The sequence below is a fragment of the Gopherus flavomarginatus genome, chromosome 3, assembly GCF_025201925.1.
Source record: "Gopherus flavomarginatus isolate rGopFla2 chromosome 3, rGopFla2.mat.asm, whole genome shotgun sequence".
NCBI lineage: Eukaryota > Metazoa > Chordata > Testudines > Testudinidae > Gopherus > Gopherus flavomarginatus.
This window is the reverse complement of record NC_066619.1, coordinates 89,203,388-89,227,048: the sequence shown is the minus strand read 5'-3', so window position 1 is coordinate 89,227,048 and position 23,661 is coordinate 89,203,388. Positions and strand designations below refer to the sequence as shown.

General features: G+C 41.8%; 1 protein-coding gene across 9 annotated transcripts in view; it reads left to right on the top strand.

Annotated features, from left to right (window-relative positions):
* Positions 1–23,661, top strand: part of ERCC6L2 (ERCC excision repair 6 like 2) — a 113,728-nt gene that overhangs the window by 12,784 nt on the left and 77,283 nt on the right. For 8 of the 9 annotated variants that reach the window (XR_007773386.1, XM_050945553.1, XM_050945552.1 and 5 more), the window contains 6 exons: positions 3,914–4,033; positions 7,095–7,288; positions 11,406–11,567; positions 12,827–13,034; positions 14,592–14,732; positions 17,943–18,056. Coding sequence is in view for 8 of the 9 variants with exons in the window: in XM_050945553.1 (XP_050801510.1) it covers positions 3,914–4,033; positions 7,095–7,288; positions 11,406–11,567; positions 12,827–13,034; positions 14,592–14,732; positions 17,943–18,056 (939 nt within the window). In the remaining variant the exon portion in view is untranslated. Of the gene's footprint in view, positions 1–1,549; positions 1,706–3,913; positions 4,034–7,094; positions 7,289–11,405; positions 11,568–12,826; positions 13,035–14,591; positions 14,733–17,942; positions 18,057–23,661 lie in introns of those variants that run through there. The other variant, XM_050945555.1, reaches the window with a different exon arrangement.

The window sequence follows — 23,661 nt, the reverse complement described above, 5'->3', positions numbered from 1 at the left end:
AGGTGTTCACATGGCACTGTTGTAGCTGGCGTTGCAAGATATTTACGTGCCAGATGCGCTAAACATTCATGTGTCCCTTTATACTTCAACCACCATTCCAGAGGACGTGTGTCCATGCTGATGACCGGTTCTGCTTGATAACAATCCAAACCAGTGTGGCCTGATGCACGTTCATTTTCATCATCTGAGTTAGATGCTGCCAGCAGAATGTTAATTTTCTTTTTTTGCTGATTCAGGTTCTGTAGCTTCTGGATCAGTGTGTTGCTCTTTTAAGACTTCTGAAAGCATACTTCACACCTTGTCCCTCTCAAATTTTGGAAGGCACTTCAGATTCTTAAACGTTGGATTGAGTGTGTAGCTATCTTTAGAAATCTCACATCAGTACCTTCTTTGCGTTTTGTCAAATCTGCAGTGAAAGAGTTCTTAAAACGGACATGCGCTGGGTCATCATGCGATACTGCTAGAACATGAAATATATGGCAGAATATGGGTAAAACAGAGCAGCAGACATAGTTTTCCCCCAAGGAGTTCAGTCACAAATTTAATTAGCGCATTATTTTTTAACGAACATCATCAGCATGGAAGCATGTCCTCTGGAATGGTGGCCGAAGCATGAAGGGGCATATGAATATTTAGCATATCTGGCACTTAAATACCTTGCAGTGCTGGCTACAAAAGTGCCATGTGAACGCATATTCTCACTTTCAGGTGACACTGTAAATAAGAAGCTTGCAGCATTATCTCCTATAAATGTAAACAAACTTGTTTGTCTTAGCGATTGGCTGAACAAGTAGGACTGAGTGGACTTGTAGGCTCTAAAGTTACATTGTTTTGTTTTTAAGTGCAGTTATGTAACAAAAATATACATTTGTAAATTGCACTTTCACGATAGAGATTGTACTACAGTACTTGTATGAAGTGAATTGAAAAATACTATTTCATCATTTTACAGTGCAAATATTTGTAAACAAAAATAATATAATGTAAGCACTGTACACTTTGTATTCTGTGTTGTAATTGAAATCCATATATTTGAAAATGTAGAAAAACATTGAAAATATTTAATAAATTGCAATTGGTATTCTATTGTTTAGCAATGTGATTAAAACTGCAATTAATAGTGATTTAATATTTTTTTTTTAGTTAATTGTGTGGTTTAACTGTGATTAATCAACATCCCTAGTTTTAACTTATCTTAGTGGCATCCCCAGGTATGAAGAAATAATTTTACTTTATGGAAGCCGGGGTGGTACTGGTGGATAATGGCGAGTAGTAGCAAAATCCCTATTCCTTTTCCAGAACACCTTGAAAAGAGGCTAAAAACAAAGTTAAAGGCCTGAAGACTGAATAAAGTTTGAAGTCTTTATTTTTTCCTAATTATTTTCTTAAGCTTGTGACCACCTAAGTAGTTGTGCTGTAAAATAGTTATTAGAGAACATTCTGAGAAATGGCTGTGTCTGTTGTAGCAGGATGGATTTACAAAATAATTTACGTATGTTTATTTTACAAAGTTCAAACGATATTGTTTCTGGAGGTTGTCTCCCCTATCTATCTGTTATGAGGTGCCTCAGAGAAAAGTGAAATGTTTTTGGCTTCAGTTCCCCCTCCTTATGCTGCCTATTCTACAGTTTGCTTCCTGCTTCAGTTGAAGGAGCAGCAGATTTCTCTGGCAGATTGTGCTTTTTTCAGGCCTTTTCACATTTTGGTAACTATGGCAAGCTTGATGGGGATAATTCTTTAAATAAATGAAGAGTCTGGAAGCCACTAGAGGTTGTTACTATTTTCTGGGGAATTTCAGTTTGCTTGAAAGAGTTTTAAAAAAAATTAAAATTTCCACCACCATTGCCACCTATTATTAAAATTCACTGATACGCGTACAAACTTCCAGAACCACCTTGCCCCATCAGTTTATATGAAGAATTGTGCCTAAAATTTTGCCGCCTCCTCTGGCCCCTATGGAAGCTTTCCACTCTCCTTCCCCACATGGTGGCTTCCCCCTCTTCTGCCCCACCCACCTCTATCCCTTGCAGGTTTTTTCCCTGGCCGCTCAGCATTCCTTGCTGTCTCTCCCTCCACCATTCCCTGTTGGCTACTTCCTTCTCTGTGGTGCTGACAGCTTTAGCTCTGTCCTGCTATGAACAGCTGTGAGGCAGCTGCAGAGGAAAGGGACGGGAGCTGGCTGCTGCTGTGAGCGATAGAAGAACTGCCGAACTTCTAAAATATGAGCACTGCAGTGGCAGAACAGCTGCTTCTTGCTGCTGCACAGTTCCTGGGACACCATACCTGGGTGATTTTTAAAAATGTGACTGTTGTGGCCAAATTGTGTCTGCCAATAGCTGTGCTTTTTGCCTTCTGTTTCTTCCGAATGACAGCTGAAGTGTAGCCCAAAATAGCTCAGACTGTGGGCCTCTAACCTACTATAGAATGTTGCAGTATATATGTACCCATATTACCCCACGACACCCACATTCCAAGCTGACAGATAAGCTGAAGTCAGCAGCGAATGCGTTGCAATTGGGGCTTAACAAGGTAACCTTGCTGTAGTTCTGCCCCTGAATCCAATGGAGAAAGCTAATCCTGGTGCTAGCCTCAGAGAATTGGAGGAACAAGGACTGTATCCTGGGAAGCAGTGACTGAACAAGTCTTTAGGTCTATTTTGGATAATCAGTTGAATGTGAGCTGCCAGTGCAATGCTGGCCCAAAGGGCTAATATGATACTTGGATGCATGAACAAGGAAATATCAAGTAGGAGTAGGGAGGTTATATTAGCGCTGTATTTGGCGCTAGTGCAACTGCTGCTGGAATACTATGTCCATTTCAGATGATCAAAATTCAAGAAGGATGATGATACTAAATTGGAGAGGGCTCAAAGTGGTCCTTAATCTGTGGTCTGTGGCCCTCTGGGGGTCAGTGGTCTATGTCTAAGAGGTCCGCGAAAGGTGGTTGTTAGCATAAACAGTGTTTTTCAACCTGTGGTCCATGGCCCCCTGGGGGACCGCAGACTATGTCTAAGATTTCCAAAGGGGTCCACACTTCCATTCCATTTTTAGGGAATCCGCAAATGAAAAAATTGAAAACTACTAGATTAAAAGATTTGAAAATATGCCTTTTGTAGTGATTGAGCTCCTTGCTTCCGTCTATCCAGTTTAACAAAGAGAAGGTTAAGAGGTGACTTGATCTATAAGTACGTACATGGGGCCCAAAAATTTGATATTAGGCTCATCAATCTAGCAAAGAAAGACATAACAAGATCTAGTGGCTGTAAGTTGAAGCTAGATAAAGATAGGCTGGAAATAAGGTGCACATTTTTAACATTGATAGTAATTAACCACTGGAACAATTTATCAAGTTGTGATGGATTCTTTGTCACTGTCAATTTTTTAATCAAGATTGAATATTTTTCTGAAAGACATGCTCTAGTTTAATTCAGGAAAGTCCTTTGGCCTGTGTATACAGGAGGTCAGACTAGAAGTAATTGTGGTCTCTTCTGGCCTTATCTGTGAAATATATAAGAAATACATATTAATAGGATTGGGCAACCATCACTTTAAAACCCTTCCCCAGAGGAAACTTTGGGCTAAAGTTTCAGGTGGACTAACCACATCTGTGCTGTTTCTGTTTTCCCTTCAAGGACCCTATTTTCTCCCTTCCAGGCATGCCCTTTCCATCATTTCTCCCTATCCTTCTGCACTACATCATCGGTATTTTTCAGGGCTCTGTTTTTTTCTTCATGCATTAGCAAACATTCTAGCCCTGTAGGAGAGTTGAGCTCATATCTCAAGGATGAAGTCTGCAAAAGCTGAGGATGCTTAGCACTTCCAGGATCGTGCCCTGAATGTCTGCTGTCTGAAGGACATATTCATATTTTGTTGCATTTTCTGCATATTCACTGTAAATTGCATTCTTTCTCTAGGTCATTTCATTTCTGGCTGCAGTACTATGCAAAAAGGGAACACGTGAAGATATTGAAAACAATATGCCAGAGTTTTTATTGAGGACTGTGAAAAAAGAACCACCATGTATCCCCAAAAAGGTACAAATTTTAATTGATAGACTTTTTTTTGATAACATAAAAGCTGATGCTGTTTTTATTACTAATAGCTTACTTGCAATGCGAAAAATATGTTTGCGTACACCAGGTTTTAGAGTGTTATATAGTTTGCATGTGGAAATAGAGATGTTCATGGCTTTTAGATAATGCAAGTCAACCTCCTGGTTTTCTTAAAACAGAGACAATGCAGTATGTAGGTCTACCATTTATTTAACTATACCAAAATGTGAAAATTCAATAGGAAAATTCATCTGGATGAAGCTAATGGTCTAAGTAGGTAGTGAAGCCATTGTCCTTGAAAGGAGAATTAAATGTTATTTGATTATGCTTTAATACATAGTATATTGCATACTGAAACTGTTAAAAAACATTATTTACGTTGCAAAGTCAAGCACTCGAAAGTTAGGAAATGCTAGTGGAACCTTAACTCTTCCATGTGTGTCCTTTTCTGTACACTGAATGAGGCAGGAGTCCTATGGAAAACTGCATGTGATCATGTAATTAAGATCTATAAGCAATGGAAGCAAGAAAAAGAAAATGGTTCGTATCGGGAGAACCTGAGTGTAATTTCATGAGACAAAGAAAAAATATTTCTCCAGCCTAAGGGCTTTCCCTTTGGTGGATTTCAAAATCCTGCTACAAACGATGAAGATTTTAGTGTGTCTCAAAAAAGATGGGAAGGATCTTTTATAGTAGAAAGTGCTAGGCAACTTAAATGTAGGGATACCTATTGGCTCCCTTTATAATGACTGTTACAGGTTGATAGGTCTTTTGGTGGCTCAAAATGACATTATTGTATCAGTGAAGTGTCCATAAGCTATAAAATGTTGAATGGTAGACAGATGATGATTTTAGAAGTGAGGTTATATGATTTCCTGTATAATCTGTTATGATGTTAGCAAATAGATAAACTACCTAATAGTTTATTTTGAATGTAAGACCTTCATATGCCTACAGTGAAAGACCCAGATGATTTTCATTTGACTGAGTTGCAGGAACCATCTTAAACCTTTAAACCTTTTATTTAAATTCTTAACACTTATATATTTTTAATGGTTGTTTGTGGCTCCATCTTCCTTTCAGGACTAAATCAGCTGCAGCTTAATATTGTTGATTTAATGGGCCCCATGTTTTAAGACTGCACCAGCAAGTTTGCTACTGTTTTAAACTAATGGCTCTTATAATGATAATGTATATATTATTCTGTAGCAGGTGTCTTTTGATATTTTATTTGTATCAATGTGTGTGGAACCAACGTAATGAGTAGAATTTGGATAATATTTTCAGTTTCACAGTTCATGAGTTGAGGGAGTAAAATATCTCTATAGAAAGAAAACTTTTAAGACACATAACTAACGTTATGAGTTACACCTGTCCATGATATAGCTGAAGAGATGTTCAACTAAGTAAAATTACTTTTAAATTGCCTCTTCGAGTCTTACTTGATTTTTGCCACAATGAATTTGTATATTGCTTAAAAATCAGTGTTTTGTAAACCTATTGTATGCAGTAGTTTAGACAAGGTGGATTTCAAGAAACTTTCCTTTGTGGTTCAATTCCCTGAAAAGAGAGAGAAAAAATGATGACAAAAGTGTCAATGGTGTACAATACGCAAGTAACCCTTATTTCTCTTTTGGGTGGTGTAAACAAGTAGTAAGTATTGCTGCTTGAAATAGGATTCTGAGATACATACTTTTATTGATAAAGTTCTGATTAGTTCCTTTACCCAAGGTTAATGTGCTAAATGGAAGCTTTTCAGTATCTTGCCCATGAGTTGGTCCCACAATCCTTTGAATGAGCATTTGTAATGGGACCAGGATTATAAAAGATTTTGGTATTATTAATAATACTTAATATTTATATAGTGCTTTTTATCTGTGTATTTTAAACGAGTTCTCAAATGTGGTTAATTTAGTATTGTTCCCATTATACAGATGAGAGAGAACTGAGGCACAGAAGTTAAGTGACTTTCCAAGGTGTCACAGCCAGGAATAGAACCTAATCTCCTGTTTCCCAGTCCAGTGTCCTTTTCAATGGCATGTACCAATTAGCAGTCATATGTTTCTTTTTAGGAAAGCCGGGTAAACATCCTAATACAAACGCTTACTAAATGCAAAACAGTCGAGTGTCTTAAAGGTAAATTTGAAATACTTTATTAAACAAAAATTCACAGTTGAATCCAGAGAATATCTACTGTATTGGAATATATACATAGAACTAAAATACATGTTGTAAAAAAGTTGAAATCAGCTAACTGTATCTACCATGAACAGTGTTAGTGTTCTGCATTTTTCTGGCCAAAGTTAATATCACTAATACCTAAAATACATTTTATAAAACAAACAAAATGTGAATCAATATTGGCCTTTTGAGGCTAGTTGTAGCAAATATAGTTAATGGACTAATTATATAATTCAATTGAAGGTGTCTTTTGGAAGACAAAAAAATCTATATTCTATTCTTTGCTCTGTCATTAACTAGCTTTCTGACATCGAAAAAGTTACTGAATCACTCTGTGCCTGTTTTCCCATCTGTAAAACATTTTGTGATCCGTGGATGCAAATTCTATAGAAGTAGAAAGTGATGGTTTGTGTTTTCTCTATCAGTCTAGAGTCATAATTTTTCTACATTTCTTGCATTTCATCAGTTTTACTTTCACTGTATATATGAAGTAGATTTTTTGGTAAAGCTTTACAGTATAACTTGAGTAACTACCATTATTGCTTTGAAGGAGTACTCCTTCTGGAGACCATTTTACTGTATGTTTCCTCTGATGATAACACACTGTAAATAAACTTAGATTGCTTTACTTTTATGAGTTTGTCCTCTAATCTTCTTCTTTCCATATTCTTTTCTTCTCTTTGTTCAGTTCATATAACTCTTAAGTAAATAATAGATATCATTCATGGAAAATGATTAAATAAAATTCAAACTTTTAAATACTGAAACAATGCTAATTATTTTAACTTTTGCATGACAGCTCTTGATACAATGTTTTTGACATGGGTTCTGCAGCAGTATAATGACAGCTGTTTGTTTTTAGACTTTCCTAATAGTGGCCCCTCTTTCTGTGCTTTATAACTGGAAGGATGAGTTGGACACTTGGGGCTATTTCAGGGTTGCTATTTTACATGGCAGTAGAAAGGACAATGAACTGATTCGCATCAAGCAGGGAAAGTGTGAGGTTGCTCTAACAACCTATGAGACGCTTCGCCTATGTTTGGATGAACTTAACAGGTAATGTAACATTTTCTAACTTTCATTTGTGCAAACATTATTTTTGTAACAGTCTATTGTGTTTTGGTTTTAAATTTCTTTCGACAACTATTTAAATCCTGTGAATCTAACTCCATACTGGGAGGTGGAATGAGGAGATACAGTATATCTATATCCTGTGAACTTGCCAAACAGAATCTCTCTTTCTAAAGGGTAACCCCCAAGCAGGTAGCTATTGGAATGCTAGCTGTATTAAAAGTTGAAATGTCAGGCATACTAGTCTCTCTTTCTCCTATTGTGCCCCCCACAATGACCACTAAAATATATGAGATGGCAGAGGCTTGATACCCTGAGAATCCCTGCCCTAGACACATTTTTTTAATTTATATAATAAGATTGCAGGGTTGTCACTTTGAAGCATAAGATTTGTATAGAATCAATGTGAAGTGATGGAAACAGCTTCAAGCATGGTTGTGAGCTCTTTTTTGTTCAGAATATCACAAGGTTGAATCATCAGCATGATTTGCCGTCCAGTTTTTAAGTTTTCAGCCATTTTGACTTTGCGAATTAAACCCATGTGGTGTACAGCCAAAGTCAGGCAAAGAGTCCTAGGCCATTGTCATACAAGAGTTAATATCTACACCTAATTAGCTTGCAACAATTTTATTGGTTGTATGAGGAAGACTGTCCAGATAGTTAATTACTGGGTCCAACTGCCACAGTTCTTCAAAACCACTAACATAACCTGCCCACACAGTAACCCCAAACACTTGTAGCCCCCACCGTAGCACACATCCCTCACTTGTCACCTGCACAAAGCTCCCATCATCACCCAAATCTCCCAGTACTACACACACATTTCCTCCAATCTCACTCATTCCCTGTGAGAACCAGATGGAATGTTGGAGTCCAAAGGTTCTGTGGTGGTTGGAATGTGACAGTTAATCAGAGGAAGTGGGAGTGACAGCTGTGTGGAGTAACAAAGAGGTGGTGGCCACAAACTTTGGGGAACATGTATTTTTAAGTTCTCAGACCTTTTGACTTTACAAATTGCACAACGGAAAAAATCCAAACATAATATCCTCACACAAATGAACTCAACTAGCTGTCATTCACCACCCATACAGCTCAACACAGTCTCCCAGTATGCACACTCTAGACACAACTCAGCACAAATCTCTCAGAACACGCAATAACCCCAAACGCAGATAGCTCCTCACCGCAGCATTCACCACTTGCACAAATCAACACAAGATTTCCCAGCACAGTGCACATACTCTCCCACCCCCATACTTGCTATAAACTTGAATGGCAAAGCTGTGGGTCATCACTAGTAGTTCAATATGCATCTAGGTTACTTATCCTTGTTGCATGACAGAGTATCCACTGTTAGTGGACCATGCTTAATCATCTCATAGACAACCTACTCTCTCATCTGTGGCCCCACAGACAGCCTCACGCCCATTCATGATAATATAATTTTGTGGCAACATGGAAAAGTAATGATAGAAAATGATTCAATATTTATTTATTTAGCTGTCTTTCAATGCAGTTTAGCATAGAACTCTCCATAGCGCCCTCACCCCACAACAAGTCCTCACAGTAGATGAACTTCTGGTGTACAGTGCAAATAGTTGACACAGTGCAGTGCTTTTTGCCAGGTTGTGTTGGTCTTTCAATTCAGGAAACTTTTAAGTAAGAGAGATATTGTAATATTTATGTTTCTTAATACCCCAAAAGACTCTCTAGAGTTTGAGGTCTTCCTGCTTTCCAGTTTGTCTCTGCTATAGTTCATGACCTTGAATACAATCATTCGAGCAAGTCAGCATTGACTGTTTAAATACTAGAGAACTCACACTACAAACTTGCTGACAGCTTGACATGATCTTGTAGTTTAAACAGCTGGGTTCACCTTCAGGACTTGATAACAATTTAGATTGAATCATAGCTGAAGAGATTCCTTTAACTATCTCTGTTAACCTAGTCTTGTTTAAAAATACTGTGGTTTGCAGTAGAGATGTGAGAATCTGTGTGAGAGGGAGAAGTAATCCCTATACTCAAATCTCTTTGTGCATGAGCATAAGGAATGATTAGTTGAAATTACTTGGTTACTTTCAAGTATGCCTGTTCCGGTTCCTACTTTGCATCTAGCCATTGTTTTATCTCTTGTGTTCTCTTGAGAGGATCTGACTTTTCTTACAGTAGATTTTTGAAATGCAGGAGGCTGACATGGGCTACTTGATTCAGAGTATTTCAGTAGTACTGAATGAAGGTTCAATCTTAAAAATAAATTAATCTAAAATAGGGCATTTTTAAAACGGAGTGTGGGGGGGGAGAAACGTGATAGTTTAAAATATGCCTGCTTCTAGGATTCTAGGGCTGGAAGGGATCTTGAGAGGTCATCGAGTCCAGTCCCCTGCCCTCATGGCAGGACCAGATACTGTCTAGACCATCCCTGATAGACATTTATCTAACGTAAGAGAATGAACAATCCTGTCATCCCTAGAAGTTGATCCCTTCAAGTCATATTTCAGACTCACTGATAAGGATGTTTTCCGTACTGCTGCTACCCATGCTGTACCTGTTACGTGGGGAAAATGGAAGATTTCAGTAAACAGGATTCTCAGTCTGCTACCTTTTTATAATTGTTAATTTAACTTTTAAAAAAATCTTTAAAAAGTGGAATTAGTGATATTAAAAGTTCTTGGATGCATAACCCTGGAGACACAGTCTTTCTCTTTCACAGAATTGGTATAGCATGACTGGCAATAGTTCATATTTTTGGCCAGAAAGCCTTGTCAATGTGCTAAATTTAATTTTTGAAAAGATAAGTCTAATCATAGGAAAGGCAGTAGCCTATGAAAGCAATGGTATAGTTAGAGCCTTACCAAATTCATGGTCCATTTTGGTCAATTTCACGGACATATGATGTTATTTTAAAAATCTTGATTTTAGCTATTTAAATCTGAAACTTCATTATAATTGTAGGGGTCCTGACCCAAAAAGGAATTGTGCGTGTTAAAGGGGAGGAGAGTTACTGCTACCTTTTACTTCTTCGCTACCGCTGGCTGTGCTGCTGCCTTCAGGGCTGGAAAGCAGAGGCTGCCGGCCAGGAGCCCATGTCTGAAGGCAGAGCTGCCGCCAGCAGCAGCACAGAAGTAAGGGGGCAATGGTATGGTATTGCCACCCTTACTTCTGCACTGCTGCAGCTAGGCGCCCGGCCAACAGCTGCTACTCTCTGACCGCGCAGCTCTGAAGGCAGCACAGAAGTAAGGGTGGCAATACCGCAACCCCCTCTAAAATAACCTTGACCTCCCTGCAATACCCTTTTGGTGCAGGACCATCAGTTTAAGAAATGCTGGTCTCTCCCATGAAATCTGTACAGTATAAGATAAAAACAAACAAAAGACCAGATTTCACAGGGGGAGACCGGATTTCACAGTCGAACACGTGATTTTCATAACCATGAGTTTGGTTCAGCCCTAGCTATAGTGGGTGGCTCAGCTAGCTGCCGGGTTGGAACCAGCCTAATTTCTAGTTGAAGGAAAGTAAAAATAAACTAAATGTGAATAACAGATAGATGAACGTAATCAAATTCTCCTCGTGCAAGCTTAAAAAACTTGATTGATATAATTCTCTTATGCTTATTTTTCATTGCACAGTTGATTTAATGCTCAAGAAAGGGAGCCAGATGCCTCTTAAACTACAGTTTAAGGGACACTGCCATCTTGAAAACTGAGGATTTTTTTTCAAGAGAAATTTAAAAATCTCTACACCTAAGTCCCATTGTATGTGATGGTAAAATCAAATTTTTCTGTCTCCTGAAACATTTATCTTGCATTTATCTGTGAAGGATCTGAACAAATTGACTATAGTGAAACTGAGTACACATGACAGGATGTAAAATGCATAAAGTTAGCTGAAAAAATAGGTAATATGTTTTTTCAGTTACAGTAATATTACGTGTTACTTGTTACATTTGGACTTGTCTTTGAATTTTTTTTTTAAGTTGATGGCATTTCTTTTAAGTCACTTGTTTTTAGTCAACAATTGTGAGAAAGCACAGCCAATTCTATGTACGTTTGTGAGTTAATGCAAGTGACACCTACATGAAACTATATTTTCTCTTGATCCACAGCCTAGAATGGTCAGCTGTCATTGTAGATGAAGCACACAGAATCAAGAATCCAAAGTCTCAAATAACCCAAACTATGAAGGCTTTAAAATGCAGTGTTCGTATAGGTCTTACTGGAACCATTCTTCAGAACAACATGAAAGAACTATGGTGTGTCATGGACTGGTAAGTAAGAAGTTAATTTTTTAATTGAGACTTATCCAGAGAGGTGACAGGGTGGTGAGGGTATGGGGCTCAGCAATGTCCAGAAACAGGGCCATAGTGGGAATCCCATCACACTTTTGCCTTTTGTCTGCTGGAAGTACATGTGGTTTCCCACCAGAGCACTGCCCCAAACTATTGGAATAACCCATCTTTTACATTAATCTTAGATAGCTTGTATCTGGTCCTCCTTATCCCCTCGCACTCTTGGGTACTGGTAAGCAGGGGAGGAGTTCTTTTCTCTTACTGTTACCCCTCCTAACTTCCTTCTCTCTCTCTCTCTCTCCCTCCCCTGGCCTGTGGTGCCCGCAGTCCACCCCACACATAACAGGATAAGAATAATTATTTAGCTCTTAGTCTCAAGCACTCTACTTCCTGCTTTGTTTAAAGTGTGCAACTCACATTCATGTACCTAAGACTGTTGTGTGTCCTCATGATGATTAATTATATATTCATTTCAGTAGTGCCCACAATGTGCTAGGTGTTGTGCAAATATATAGGAAGGGACAGTCCCTGCTCAAAAGAGGAAAAAAGACCCTAGCTGAGGGAATGGAAAGTGCAAACAAAGTAATCTTTTATTAGTTACAATTTTAAAAATCTCAGATACTGAGCAATTGTTGGCTGAGGTGAAATGTCAGGAAGAGGATGAGTTAGTACCAAAGCTTAATGTAAAATCCAAGCAACTAGAACATTGAGATGGTGTTAGAATGGATTACCCAACAGGGAGTATTGCTTAGCAAATGCCTAATGAGTTTAAGAATTCCTGTTGTTTTCTTTAGATTCAGATTCATTAAACTATTTGATATCTGTATAACCGGATGGAATTAAATAAGAAAGAATCAAAGTCAACATTTTCAAATCTGGGTGCCTAAACTTTAGGCACTTAAATCCTTAAATAAGCTCCTAAATAATAGTGACTTGATTGATAATGCCTGTCAGCATCCATGGGACCTGCAGATGCTGAGCACCTTTGAAGACTGAGTCATTATTACTGAAGAGCCTGTATAGGGATTTAGGTGCCTAAACTTAGGCTGACAGTGAGTACTTGGAAAGGCTGAAAGTCTGGAAGTAGAATGATACATTTCTATTATATATAGGAATCGTATTTATTCATTTTACTGCTGATGATCGATTTAAGATCTGTCAGTGTTAGGAATATTTCATATGCAGGATATTCTGCATTGGTGTTCAGCAAATGACTGCTGTTCTATTATTTCTTTTAGGGCTATACCTGGACTTTTGGGTAGCAGAACACATTTCAAGAAGGAATTTTCTGATCCAGTGGAGCATGGCCAGAGGCACACCGCAACTAAGAGAGAACTAGCAACAGGTCGAAAGGCCATGCAGAAGCTAGCAAGAAAAATGTCTGGCTGGTTCCTGAGACGTACTAAGGCTTTTATTAATGATCAGTTGCCAAAGAAGGAAGACAGAGTAAGAGTGACTGACTATTTTTACAAAATACTAATAAATATATCATATTTTGGTTGCTATCATATATATCATAGTGTTGTTTTGTATAGTGTATCTAGTAGTTCATGGTTCTGTGATCAGATTTTTCAAGAGTTCAGAGGTCGAGGGCAGTGAGCAAAAATGCACATGCAATAGCATACTTAATTTGTTCACATAATTACTGTGACTGCATGTTCAGATTGAGCTATTTGAGCATGGAAATGCCCAGTAGGGCATTTGATTGGCCATTAACGCGTCCAGATGCTTAATTTATATGCACAGTTGTAATTATGTGTCCAATATCAGCTACACATTTCTGTGTGCAGCCTTGATCTCTTGAAAGCCTGTACAGGATGTGAAGTCTGATAAATAAATAAATAAAGACTTGTTAAAAGCCAATAACTCTCAGTTCTCCCCTTTTTTGGTATTCATTTTAATAGAATACTTGAAAATGGTTGTTTTTTTGTTTTTTTTTTTAAAGTTAATTGTGACTAATTGTGGCTGTTTCTTTAGTGCTGGTATAAACATAATTTAAGAATTCATACTTTTTAAAATCATAATGACTAGGATGTTTTGATGAATATGAGAATTTATCCATCCGGCAAGCACAAATACGTTTAATACATTAAACACATTAGCATGCAGCTGTTTTTCTAGGTTTTTGTTTTGCCCTTCATACAGCGCTTGTAATAATGTCATCCAAACCGTGTCTTCTAAAGGAAAGATTAACACAAATGTCAGTCAGATGCTTTTCTAAATCTAGCAGGTTTTATTTCTTTTCATTCTCTTGTTAATGTGATTATATGTTCAAGTTACTGTTGTATTATTATAGCACAGCATGGTGCTGTTGCTATGTGGGTGGCCTAGGTTCAGAAGTGATCTTGGGATTTTGTGTCTCCTGCTGGTTAAGACCAAAGATGTCATGGAGATGCCACCCATGGTCTTTGGGAGGAGGGATAAGAGTTTTGGACACACCACTGTACAGATCCGCCCCTCCCCATTCCTGTGACTCTCAGTATCAATGGCTCACTTAGATTTGACTGTGTTTTATCTTCCCTGACTGTAGAAGTGTTCTACAATAGTTAGTGCCAAAGGGGAGCGAAAGGAAAAGGCAAATAAACCATTCTGACTAAGTGGGTGAGAACCTTTAGGGCTAGGTCTTTTAAACCTTTCACTCACCTCCCCTCCCGCGCCCCCCCAAAAAAGCCTAAAGAAAATGTAGTGGAAGTAAAGCTGCAGATTGATTGATATAGTTTGACTTTAATACTGCTAATAGAATTGGTTTTTTTTAAAAAAAGTATTAAAATTACCACAATTACCTGTTGACCATATTTTCACACTTTTTCTCCAGCACATCAGCCTCCAGTTCTTTACTGGGAGCAGAAAAATGCCCTTTTACTACTTTTACATCTACTAGTTTATTTTCCATTTTCTGTAATTTTAGTATTTTAACATTTTTGTTTTATATTTTTATTGTGGTCTTTGTTGTTTTTTCCTGTATGCTGCATACAATTGTATTTTGGGGTTCTATCTTGGCAGATGGTATACTGTTCCCTGACAGAGTTCCAGAAACAAGTATATCAGGCTGTTTTGGCAACAGAAGATGTGAGCTTAGTACTGCGAGCACGGGAGCCCTGTAGTTGCAGCAGTGGCCGTAAAAGGAAGAATTGTTGTTACAAAGTAAGTATTTTCACAGTTTAGATTTCGAGAGTGCAGTAACCTTGCATCGCTCTACCTGCTGATTTGGACAATGTGAAGGAGCATGCTTCAGAGAATGACTGTCCCTACCTATTTTGCAGGTCTTGTTCCTAATAGATCACCAAAAGAGGAGTTGCAGAGTGGAGCATTCCCCCAAACCACTATTACTCTCTGTCCTCAAAACCACTATTCCCCTAGATGCATAGGCTGTCTCTCACCTTTGCTCACACAACTTTTGTAGAAGTTGAGGGCAGAATAGAAATTTTGATCCCTTTTTATATTGGATTAATAATCCAAGGTGAGGGTTGAAAGGTTGGTACGTTACTTGGTCATTGCCATTAAATAGCCAATATTTGCTGATAGTTATGACACGTTGGTGGCTGAGATTCTCACATTCTCCATCTCTAATTAGGATAAGCGATAGCGGTAGTCACTATTCACAAATGATTATTTCTGCTAAGAAGGGGCTGTCTTAATCTGTATGTAACAGTTCGCAAGGGGAAGTGGAACAAAAGATAAATGTATATAAATACACTGGCCACAAAATCTATTAAACAATAAAAATTTGTTTTGAAAAATAGGGAAATCAATTTAAAGAACAAACCAAGGAAAATATACATTACATACAGGAAAACTATTAAAATACTGAACTTCAGGAAAAAATGCCATTAAGCTCCAGTTATAAATATAAATATAGTGTCAGTTAGTTGGAGGTCATGAGGAAGAAACTTTTAAAGTTAGTTATAGTTTAACTTAACTGCATAATTTCAAATTAACTCACACTTAACTGTACCCACGGACCTCTTGTGATCTTCCACTCAGTACATCCATTGCATTTCGCATGCAAGGAGAAGATATTCAGAAGGAGGGTTTGATAAGAATTTGTTCTGTCAGTTTAAACTCAAGAACTGCATCCTGGATGGTTACTTCAGCAAACCCATAACCTTGCCCCTTAAAATGTCCTGGGAGTGGTGATGCTGCTTATTCTGTGGTTACATTTGAAATAAAATCATATAACTTCAGGCCGCTTGTTAACTTAAAAACCTAGACAAAATAAACCAAACTGATTGAGACACAGGTCATCTGTAAACTATTGATGGAAGTGCTGTGATGGAAGTTGCCTCAAGCTCCACTGGTCTTGCTGTTCCCTGAAGTAGCAGTTACTGAAGACTTCTTGTAGTCTTTTCTCTGCTTTTGAATGTATTCTTTTTTATGATTCTCAAAATAATAAACTGCACTCTTTTTGGCTGGTTGGTATTCTTACCAGTCTTTACTTCTCCAATTTAAGCAATGCATTTTTTCTAAATTACCATGTATTATATCATTACATTAAATACTCTGTTGTTTTGTCAATTTCCCTGTTACTTTTAACTTGCTGAAGTCTCTCACGTTTTCTTCCATGTTCCCCCTCACCCTTTATTGTCTAGGCATATCTTTGTCTCCAAGTCACTCAGTTTACTCTGCTCTTGACACCCATATTTTAAGAGCTATTACAGTCTGGGTTGAGAGCATTATGGACAGCTTCTCTCAACCAATCAAATTTTAAGAATGGAAAAATTTAGATTGGATATCAAGAATAACTTCCTTACTTGAGCTGTATTTGGTTGTGGAATAGCCTTCTTAGAGCTGTGGTAAAACATTAGAAAAGATTACAGTAGAGAACAACCTGCATGGGTCAGGGAGAAGGACTGAATGACCTATTAGCGCTTTTCCAGCTCTGACTTATAGCAATAGATTCAAATTATAAGCACACATTTGTAATTACTCTGTGGAAGTTGTCCTGTAATGGAAAATCATTATTCAAATACACACTTTACAATAATAGTCAAATGAACATATAATACTGGCGAATGACACACTTTTATGTAGTGTATTTATTCCTCATGTACATTATAAATGTTTTTCAGCTTTGCTTCAGTGTGATGACCCTATTTATGTTATCTCTTGTTGAAATGCTTTTTACAGTAAGGCAGCTTTTGGATTGATTTGTTAATACATTTCACATCATGAAGGTATGCTGCTGGTTTTTCATTAATTTTAACATTAGGTCTTTCTATGCTTCTATGTCTCATGATGTTTTGTAGAGAAAAGTGACACTCCATTTCATTCAGTTCGCTAATGACACCTGAAATTACTGGAAGCCCTTGGCCACATCCTGGATGCTTAACTGTACAGTAGATTGCTATCGAGTAAATTCCTGAAGTTACCCATGAAATCTAGCAATTTGAGAGAGAGAAGGGGGAAACATGATTGGGCACTAGTTAAAATGTTATGGTATGCATTTAAGAATAATATTGGAAATGGAGTGCAGTTGCTAAAGCTATCATTTTTAATATTTGTCAGCTAATGACTTCAATGATATGCACAGACTGTTATTTTTGGCATGTTTACATTTTTAAAGTCGGTCAGCCATAACCAGGAAAATACAATTATCTGATGTCATTGCTGATGCAGTAGAAAACCTTGCATAAATATTTCAAGTCATTTTAATTATTTTTATTTTTATGTTGGTAAAATATTGCTGAGTTTCTTTTCAGAAAGAAAATAATTAGCTGTTGTTGAGTAAGATGCCATTAAAACAGCTGTGGTTTAAATTTGAATTTAAATTGATTGTAACATTTCTGTTTTTCATATGACATATTACATGGCCTCTTGGTCATCCTAGCTTTCTGTAAATTACATGTTCTGTAATACGTAAGAACAAATATAAACAACATTGTTGTTTTGAAGCAGAGGCGGTGCTAGCAGGAATATTTTTGGAACCCCGTCCCCTCCTCCCCCACAACCCATACCAGTAATTAATAGAGGGCCCCCTTGAGCTGCTCAGGGCCCTAAGCAATTGCTTAGCTTGCCTATGCCTGGCGTCAGCTCCAAAGAAATCTTTCCGTTAGTACTTTTTGTTACAAAATGCAGGAAAATTGTAGGTATTCTCTGTCGTGCTGCATTTTTAATAAAATGAATAAGGTTCCTTTATTAATCTGTGTAGAAGAGGTTTTAAAAAATACGTAGAAATCGCAAATACTCTCTCTGCTGAAAATGGTAGTTCTCATCTTAGAGTTCTAGAACCTTGATTCTGCCAGTTGCCAATAAATATGGTTAGAATATCTATAATTTTTGGATATTTACATTTTTCTAGGTTGTTTGTACTTTTAGGAAGCGTTATTGCTTTTTTTGTTTTCTTTGTTTCTACAGACAAATGCCCATGGTGAAACAATGAGGGCACTGTATTTCAGTTACCTGACAATCCTTCGGAAGGTTGCTAATCATACTGCTCTACTACAGACTGAGAACACCAGCAAACATCAGGTTGGTTTGGGTCTCCCTGAAGAGCAAAGTCTTGAAACAAAGGGTGAAACTTTTTAGTGAAAAAGTCTTATTGTAGCGACTAGCTATAATTGTGACTGGCCGCCACTTTTCAACTTTATTTACCCTCATCTCTTTGTCTAGCTAGCTGAAACTGAAGTATTTTGGTTAGTGCTTGGTGTCTGATCCTGTTCCCATAAAATTGGATGGCATAACTGCCATTGACTTTTATAGTGCCGGATCAACCCTTATTCAATAGTTTTCAACAGTAGCAGTATTTTTCGTTTAATCATGAGTAATTTAAAAAAAACATTGAATTCTGGTGATGATGGGGGAGCAGTAATTTATTGAGATAAGTAGACATTTTAGTGTTCAAATAATGTCAGAAGCAACTACTTGTAACTTTTTTGTTTATCAAAAGAATTCTCCCGGGTGGGCTTCTTTGTAAAAATAGAAAATATTTTAGGGCATTTGCTTTCCAAAAGAATTATGTTCTTTTGAGAGAGCTGAATTGCTTTAAACAGACAAGAAGAAATAGTTTGGTAAAGGTAAGGGCAAGGAGAAGACAGTGTCATCTTGAATTGTTAGAATGACAAGGGGGAATTTGTGAATCTAAACTGATTTTGGCACAGAGCAATTTCCTTGGAATTCACTTCTTTCCTCGGAGGCAGCATAGAAATTTTTTTTTTGAAGTGTTGCAATTTACCTCTAAGCTTGCAAATGAGTAGAAGAGAAAGGGATGTTATCGCCTTCATTTAGAGGCCTCGGGGATAAAAGTGCAGAATTCCTGGCTTAATCTGGAAATTTGCTTCCTCAAAAAGGCAATCCCTCTTTGAAAAGAGTTACACCTTGCAGTCCAGGACTTTATACTTATACCTATCACCATAGTAAGTGCTTAAATGTCACTTTAAATATCGTTTCTGTTGGACATGCTTTGGAAGAATAGTGTTCCTTTTGTTATGACAAAAAATTAAGGGTTCAAATGATTTATGGAAAGTACTGTATGCTGCAGTGCTTGAAATAGTTACTGGCATATAGTAGGCTAGAATTGCAGTATTATTTAATGGTGAATTCATTTCCCATGATTATTTACTGTATGTGTGCAAGTTGATACCTGTCTGATTACATCTGTACACAAAAGATTAATTTAAAATATTGACAATGAGAGCCAGTAAGCAAACCGGAAAATCTAAGATAGTAGGAAACGTGGGTTCTTCTTCGAGTGATTGCTCATATCCATTCCAGGTAGGTGTACGCGCCGCGTGTGCACGTTTGCCGGAAACTTTTTACCTTAGCAACTCCAGTGGGCTGGCAGGTCACCCCCTAGAGTGGCGCCACTATGGCACTAGATATATACCCCTGCCAGCCCGCCCGCTCCTCAGTTCCTTCTTACCGCCGTGTCGGTTGCTGGAACTGTGGAGTGCGGCTTGCTGTCCTCCACGTACCTAGCTCTCCTGTACTTTGTTCGTAGTCATAGTTGTAAATAGTTCATAGATAGTTTGATAGTATATTAGTTAGTTGTGTATTATATATAGTTGTTTAACTTGTTCGCGGGTGAGCTGTTGCCCTTCCCGGCGCCCGGCACCGGGCTCATGCCTGGCTCGCCGGGCTTCAAGCAGTGCTCGGCATGCAAGAAGCCGATGCCTACTAGCGATCCCCACGACGCGTGCCTCAAGTGCCTGGGGGAATTGCACATAAGTGACAAGTGCCGTATATGCAAGGCCTTTAAGCCTCTCACAAAGAAGGAGAGGGATCAAAGACTCCGCGCTCTCCTCATGGAAGCGGCACTGACTCCGGCACCGGCGGCGCAGCCGGCCACTTCTACTCCGGCACCGGACCGCGCCAGCACCGGCAAGACTCCCCGACACTGACCATCCCCGGCACCGGGAGCAGATCTACGACCCTCGGCGTCTGCAACACCATCGAGGCAGGCCCGAGTGGAGCGCCCGGCACCTACCTTGGCCGCGGCACCGCCTGCAGGGCTGCTGTCGACTCCGGGTCCGGAAGGTCCGTCGAGTCCAGCCCCTCCTAGCTCCCCCTTGAGATCAGGGGTCGAGCTGGTAGTCCCATCTACGCCGGAGACCTTTGCCTCGGCACGGAACTTGATAGCGCTAACGGAGCCATCGCAGCCTCAGACGGCACCCCCGGGACGGGTAACCTCCAGGGGCAAACCGATGCTAAGAGCGCTGTCTCGAGTCCCGGCACCGATCGCCCCGGAGACGTGAACGCTCACGCTCGGGGCGCCGCTCGCAGTCCCGGCACCGTTCTCCCAGGCGGTACCGGTCGCACTCGCGGCACCGATCAGTATCTGCACGGTCCCGGTCTGGCTCCTCTCACCGCCGGCACCGAGACTCTAGGAGCTGTTCACCTCGACGTTCGGCTCCTCGGTCGACCTCCCGGCACCAAGCCGGTGGTAGGTCCCGATCCCGGTCGACCTCCCGGCACCGCGTCAGTGGCAGGTCCCGGTCTCCACTTCCATCCCGGCACCGCGCTGATCGAAGGTCGCGGTCCCGCTCCCGGCACCGACCTCGATGCAGATCCCACTCCGGATCCCGGCACCGGCCACCACGCCGTTCCCAGTCCCGATCCCGGCACCGATACGGGTCACGGCACCGATCCTCAGCACCGAGGAGAGCGTCGGAGTCGGTGTACAGAGACGCCTATCAAACAGGCTCAGTGCCTCCGTGGCCTTCCAGGGAACCATCTGTGTCCTCCCAGGCGGACAGCGCCTATGCCTTGGGCCAGGACAGACACTCGGCCCTGTTCCAGGACCCTCCACCACAGGAACGAGGGCCTCAACAGTGGGGGTTTTGGACCCCATGGGCATATCGCCAAGCCCAGGGTCCACAACACATTACCCCCCGCCCTGCGGCGGAACGCAGGCCACCGGAGGCGACGGTGTCTAGACCCCCTCCCTCCCCGGAAGCAGATGGCAGGTCCAGCCACCCTCCAGTGACGGAGGTGCAGCCCCAGATAGAACCCCCGGTGGACACTCTGTTGCCGGGGGTTTCCTCATCGTCTTCACCAGATGAGGCAGTGGCGGGTACCTCGTCCTCCAGCCCTCCCCCGCTAGATCTTAGGGCACACCAGGACCTCCTCCGATGTGTGGCACAGAACCTGGACTTGCAAGCAGAGGAGGTCTCTGAAATCGAGGACCCGGTGGTGAGCATCCTCTCCGCCGACACGCCCACCAGAGTGGCCCTGCCCTTTATCAAAACAATCCAGGCCAACGCAGCTAATATCTGGCAATCACCGGCCTCCATCCCTCCGACCGCTCGAGGGGTGGAAAGGAAGTACGTGGCCCCCTCGAAGGGCTATGAATACCTGTACGTTCACCCGACACCCTGCTCACTTGTGGTCCAATTGGTGAACGACAGGGAGCGCCACAGTCAAGAGGCCCCAGCGCCCAAGTCGAAGGAGGCGAGACGAATGGACCTCCTGGGCCGCAAGGTCTATTCGGCGGGGGCGCTACAGCTCAGGGTCTCGAATCAGCAGGCCCTCCTTAGCCGCTACTCCTTCAACTCGTGGGTAGCGGCGGGGAAATTCGCAGAGCTCTTACCACAGGACGTCCGCCAGGAGTTTACCACCATCCTGGATGAGGGCAAGAAAGTAGTGAGGACATTGCTACAAGCCTCTTTAGATGCTGCGGACTCGGCCGCTTGGACCCTGGCCTCGGGGCTCACGATGCGCCGAATTTCCTGGCTGCAGGTCTCTGGCCTTCTACCGGAGCTCCAACATACTATCCAAGACCTCCCCTTCGAAGGCCAGGGCCTGTTTTCCGATAAAACAGACCCCAGACTAAAGGACCTTAAGGATAATAGGGTCATAATACGGTCGCTGGGGATGCATACGCCTGTGACACAGCGCAGGCCATTCCAGCAGCAGAACCAACAGCAGCAGCGTCGGCCGTATCCTCAGTTCCACCCGCGGCAGGACCTCACTAGGTGCCGCGGCAGGAACAACCGACGCAGACAGTCAGGTGGCCAAACGGGGCAGAACCAAGGCTCCGCCAAGGCCCCTCCTGGACCTAAGCCTTCATTTTGAAGGTGCGCCCGAGGGTGCGGTACCAGTTTCCCCTCCGGATACTTCCCCGCAGTTTTCCAACCGTCTTTCTTTTTTCCTCCCGGTGTGGACCCAAATAACATTGGACCGTTGGGTCTTGCATACGGTGCAGGCCGGTTATCGCCTGCAGTTTTCTTTGCCCCCGCCCCTCCATCCACCATCCTCGTCCCTCTTCAGGGACCCCTCTCACGAGCAATTCCTCCGTCAGGAGGTGCACACGCTCCTTGTCAAGGGAGCCATAGAGGAGGTTCCAGAGAGCGAGAAGGGCAAGGGGTTTTATTCCCGCTACTTTCTAATCCCCAAGTCCAAGGGCGGCCTCAGGCCCATCCTCGACCTGCGGGAACTCAACAAGTATATGATGAAGTTGAAGTTCCGTATGGTATCCCTTGGAACCATCATCCCATCCCTGGATCCCAGAGACTGGTACGCCGCCCTCGACATTCAGGACGCTTACTTCCATATCTCCATATCCCCCCAGCACAGGCGTTTCCTCCGCTTTGTGGTCGACCGCCGACATTATCAATTTGCGGTCCTCCCGTTTGGCCTCTCTACGGCCCCGAGGACGTTCACGAAATGCATGGCAGTCGTCGTTGCACACCTTCGGCGTTGCCGCATTCACGTGTTTCCCTATCTTGACGACTGGCTGATCCGGGGCACATCGGAGCTGCAGGTCCGCGACCACGTCCGCAGGATCAGCAGCCTCTTTGCTGCCCTGGGCCTCGTGATCAACGTGGACAAGTCTACTCTGCTCCCCACGCAGCGGATAGAGTTCATCGGGGCCGTTCTGGACTCTACCCTGGCCAAGGCCTTGCTACCCTTGCCCAGGTTCCAGTCGCTGTCGGCCATCATTCTGCGCTTGCAGGCGGCCCCGCTGACCTCTCTACGAACATGTCTGGCCCTCCTGGGCCATATGGCAGCCTGTACGTTCGTGACGGCGTATGCCCGACTCCGCATGAGGCCTCTTCAATCTTGGCTCATCGCGCAGTACCGGCCGGCCAGACATTCGTTGGACACAGTCGTCACCGTTCCTCAGAGGGTACTGGACTCCCTTCGGTGGTGGCTGGACCAGTCCGTAGTCTGTGTGGGGCTCGCATTTCATCCGCCCCAGCCCTCGGCATCCCTGACTTCGGACGCCTCAGATCTGGGCTGGGGGGCGCACTGCGGCGCCCAAAGAACTCAGGGCTTGTGGACCCCTCAGGAGATGGACCTCCACATCAACATACGAGAGTTGAGAGCGGTCCGTCTTGCTTGTCAAGCGTTTGTCCATCTCCTTCAAGGTCGTTGTGTCGCGGTGTTCACCGACAACACGACGACCATGTTTTACATCAACAAGCAGGGCGGCACCAGGTCCTCTCCCCTATGTCTCGAGGCGATGCGTCTCTGGGAGTTTTGCATAGCCCATGCCGTTCACTTCTCCGCCTCCTAACTCCCGGGAGTGCAGAACACTCTAGCGGATCGACTGAGCAGATCCTTCCGCTCGCATGAGTGGTCCCTCCGTCCAGACGTCGCCCTCTCACTCTTCCAGAGGTGGGGTCGTCCCGGGATG